Source organism: Cynoglossus semilaevis, chromosome 12 (genome assembly GCF_000523025.1).
Source record: "Cynoglossus semilaevis isolate Cse_v1.0 chromosome 12, Cse_v1.0, whole genome shotgun sequence".
Taxonomy (NCBI): domain Eukaryota; kingdom Metazoa; phylum Chordata; class Actinopteri; order Pleuronectiformes; family Cynoglossidae; genus Cynoglossus; species Cynoglossus semilaevis.
The window spans coordinates 16,883,866-16,888,274 of record NC_024318.1 but is presented as its reverse complement, the minus strand read 5'-3'; the positions used below and the strand labels follow the sequence as shown (position 1 = coordinate 16,888,274).

Sequence of the window (4,409 nt, the reverse complement as noted above, 5' to 3'; positions counted from 1 at the left end):
TATGTGTGGAGAAAACCAGGCACTGCTCATCACCTGTCCAATACAGGACGACTGGTTGTAATTGAAGGAAAGATGAATGCGGCCAAGTACAGAGATATCCTGGAAGAAAACCTCTTCCAGAGTGCTCAGGACCTCAGACTGGGCCAAAGGTTCACCTTTCAACAAGACAATGACCCTAAACACACAGCTAAAATTACCAAGGAGTGGCTTCACAACAACTCCGTGACCATTCTTGAATGGCCCAACCAGAGCCCTGACCTAAACCCAATTGAGCATCTCTGGAGAGACCTGAAAATGGCTGTCCACCAACGTTCACCATCCAACCTGACAGAACTGGAGAGGATCTACAAGGAAGAATGGCAGATAATCCCCAAACCTAGGTGTGAAAAACTTGTTGCATCATTCCCAAGAAGACTCATTGTTGTTTTAGCTCAAAAGGGTGCTGCTACTAAATACTGAGCAAGGGTCTGAATACTTATGACCATGTGATATTTCGGTTTTTCTTTTTTAATAAATCTGCAAAAATATCAACAATTCTGTTTTTCTGTCAATATGGGGTGCTGTGTGTACATTAATGAGGAAATAAAAGGAAAATGATTTTAGCAGTGGCGCTTTGGCCCAGAGGCAATGTCTCTGTCATTGGTGTGGAACCCCAGGGTTCACCTCCTGGGCAAGTTTGAATCCTGTTTAGGGTGGTTAATACCTTTTAGTGGACTCACCACCCGCAGGAAGGTTCAGAGGGGTTGGTACGGTGCAGTGTGATTTGGGTGGACACTGCTGCCCCCCGACCCGGTAACGGATAAGCTGATGAAAATGGATGGATGGATGGACGATTTTAGCAAATGGCTGCAATATAGCAAAGAGTGAAAAATTTAAGGGAGTCTGAATACTCTCCATAACCACTGTAGATAAAATCAGTTGTCCACATGGCATTTTCATTTTCTTCTTCAAGACTACTCATTCTGTAACTTAATCAAAATGAAAAAGAAAAGGAAATTTGCCCCCAGCAATTAAGTAAAATTCATTTTGAACGTGCTGGTAACACAAGAACAACAGCAGCCCCGCACTGTGTCATTAACCTACATTAATGAAATGCTCACTGTATATATACATATGTCACACATGACATGCGGGTATCTTAGATTTCCCAACCCAAATATCATTTTTCCGTATGTATTGCACATGTTTTTTTTTTGCATTACCCTGTAGGTATGTGTTGCAAAATGTCTTTTTGTTTATTTATGTACTGTTTTTCTCGTTTTAGGCTAGAACATTTACTTTTTTATACAAAAAGATGAAAATATTTGAAATTAAATTTTTTACCATAAAATATCACGAAATATTAAAAAAACCTGCGATGTACTGAGGGAGCAAAAGGAGAATCGTGATATAGAGAGGGAACACTGTATTGTCTTAGGGCAGTACTTTTCAAATAGTGGGTTGGGGGGAGGGGTGCGGTGAGGTGCCGGGGTGGCATCCAGTGTAATACTAGATGTCAGTATTATCTATTCTAATAACACAGTTATTAGATTATATATTATATATAATAAATATAAATATAAATATAAATATACAGTATATTATATATATAATTAGTTATTAATTAAATCTATTCTAGACAGAAGTGTACTACTTCTATAATGCTTGAACGATAACAAGCCTCCAGTCACTAGGTGGCAGCAACTCATACATTGGTTAGTACAGATAAAAATATACATGTTTTCAGGTTTAGGTTGTTAATAGAATTTCAATTTGCGGTTTTGGGGGGTGGCGCGTGAAAACATTTGTGTCCCCAAGCGGGGGGCATGACAGAAAATAATGAAGAACCACTGTCTTATGGGTAACAAAATCCAAAATAACATTTAAAACAGAAGAGAAAGTGTCGTCTTTATAAAAAGCATTTATTTCAAAGGTTTTTGTTGCTTCAGAAATTGAAGCACAGTAGAGCAACAATACAATTTTTAAAAAATATAACTGTGATGCTGTCACATTTTTTTTTAATTTTATCTCAAAATGTTAATAATCCGTGTATACTAAAATAACTTTTAAATTGTACAAATTGGTATCACAAAACTCGAAAGAGAATAAAAAGGAGGTCCCATCTCGTTGCAACAAACAGACAGGTATTTTTTTTTATTTTAAATAAGGAGAAAGACAAATGGACAAAATAATAATAATACTGATAAAAAAGAAGAAACGGGAAAATTGTCTCATCCACATAAGCAATAAACCAAGATCAGACTTAAAGTTTGGCAGTACACGTCTCAGAGCAGTCTAAGCATGACTCAATCATACCATGTATGCTCAGTTTAGACAACTTGGAATCTGAGCTGCTACAACTAAATACATGTGTGCATATACTGTACAAGAATTTTTTCCCATGTACCTGCATCCGAAAATAAGTCAGAATCATAATTACATTAAAAATAACAATTGCAAGTATAACCAATGAAATAATAATAACACTTAAAAATGAGCAAGAACAATTGTGCTCAAGCAGCACATTTTTGTTCCGACCCCTGTACATTTGAGCAAGCACAATGCTATTTCCCCATTGTTGAGATTTTTTGTTAAAGACCCAATGTAGTTAGGGTTGTGAAAAAAAAAACAAAAAAACAAAAACAAAACACATTTTAGGAGTGTACAGAAGTACACGTTGGATCCCAAAAGTGATTTACCAGAGGCCTACACATTGCTCCGTACATAGATAAAACAGATAATAATTTGCTTTGTAGATATACTTTAGAGATTTTTAAAAAAGCATGGAAAAATGTATTGCATTGCAAAAGTATCTATTTAGATTAAGGCGGTTTATAGAGCTCATCGCTTTTCACTCAACAGGATTATTAATGGTCCACTGAAATAAAAATGAGATCATTTGTTGGTGGACTGATAATCAAATGATTGTTGCAGGGAAGAGTGGAAAACGGATGTAAAGAATAAAACGCTGGTGTGTTGTTTAAGGCCACTATAATTTGAATATGCTGTAATATGCATCTTTAAAGAATTGACAACCCAGAGTCTATCATAAACCACAGAACCAGTTAAAGGCTACACACAACAAATTTAAGAAAAAAAGCAGTATGAGCCTTTTTACACACATTTCTCAATTGTAAATTTAAACTAAACAACATGTATTCCAACTATTATTTCTTTTTTGATTGCCTCCTTCTTGTGTAGAAAAAAAGCTACAAAGTTATCTATCCATCCTACTCTGAACTCCTATGGATAACAACACTTTCTTTCTCAGGAACCCAGATGAACTGATTAGTAGCCATCTCGCATGACTACCTTATGATTCAAATACATTTTGCTATTTTGCTTGTATTTTTCCTCGATAAAACAAGTTACCAAACCCTACTTTCCTAAAATTGATAGAAATCAAAAGAAGCAAAAATTAAGTGAAAAGGTCAATGAGGGGTAAAGGGAGAGCCAATTAGGGTTCAATAATTCTTTTTTTTTTTTTGTTTATTAATAAACTGTACTAGATTAATAAGTTAATACAATGAATGGAAGAGCTGTAAAAAAGCCATGGCCAAATTAGCTTGAACTGGTCAGTTGATGGTAACAGCTGAGAACTGGGAATCGGTGAATCAAAAATCAGGAGGGCCATCCACTTAGTAAGACAACTGTTATAAGTCATTACCATCCTCATTAGAAGAGAAGTCTTTTGTCCCGTACAGATCCGCCAGCTTCTTAAACCGTGGGCCCCAACTTTGCAGATAGTCGTAATCCAAATCAGACTCTGTTGTGACAGATTCCAGGGAACTCAATGAACCGGCCAATGATCCTTTTCCTTCATATCCATAGATCTGAATAGAGTCATAAGGAGGCGCAGTTGGGTCACTATCCGCCTCAGCAATTCGAGTCTTGATGAAGTCATCCACATCCACGCTGTTCGCTGCAGGGCGGTCAATACCGGGTCTAATGGAATACTGAAGCTCTGGTATGATATCCTTTCTTGGCAGGAAACCATTGGCACTATCTGGATTCTGGAAACAATAGAAAGGATAGCAAAGTGCTTCAAATACTTATATATTTATTTGCCTGGGTGATTAGTTATATAAATATTTTTAACAATTATATTCTGTCATATATTTATACAATATATTACATAAAAGCCTTCTGACAGTTTAACCATCCCATTGTCCTTCGCATTTTGTATACACCGAGCATCCTTGCAAAAGGTTTGTATCTTTAGGGTTGTGAAAAAAGTGAGGAAAAATTGGCACAAGCCGTGCAGTTGGCACAAGCCGTGCAGTACACACAAAGGCATATTATCAGCATAGGTGGAGTTTGCGGAGGAGCAGGAGGGGCACTGCCTCCCCATTGGCTGAAATATGTCACGACATTGAGTCTAGACAGATAGCTAGACAGACAGACAAGATAGAGAGAGAGAGAGAGAGAGA

The 4,409-nt window shown here is 36.9% G+C and overlaps 1 protein-coding gene across 1 annotated transcript in view; it reads right to left on the bottom strand.

Moving 5' to 3' along the window:
• Positions 1-2,975: 2,975 nt before the first annotated feature.
• The window catches only part of LOC103387776 (cadherin-11), a 15,410-nt gene continuing 13,976 nt past the window's right edge, over positions 2,976-4,409 (bottom strand). Inside the window, exon 9 of the mRNA XM_017037150.2 lies at positions 2,976-3,992. Coding sequence (XP_016892639.1) covers positions 3,633-3,992 — 360 coding nt within the window. The 3' untranslated portion in view covers positions 2,976-3,632. The remainder of the gene's footprint in view (positions 3,993-4,409) is intronic.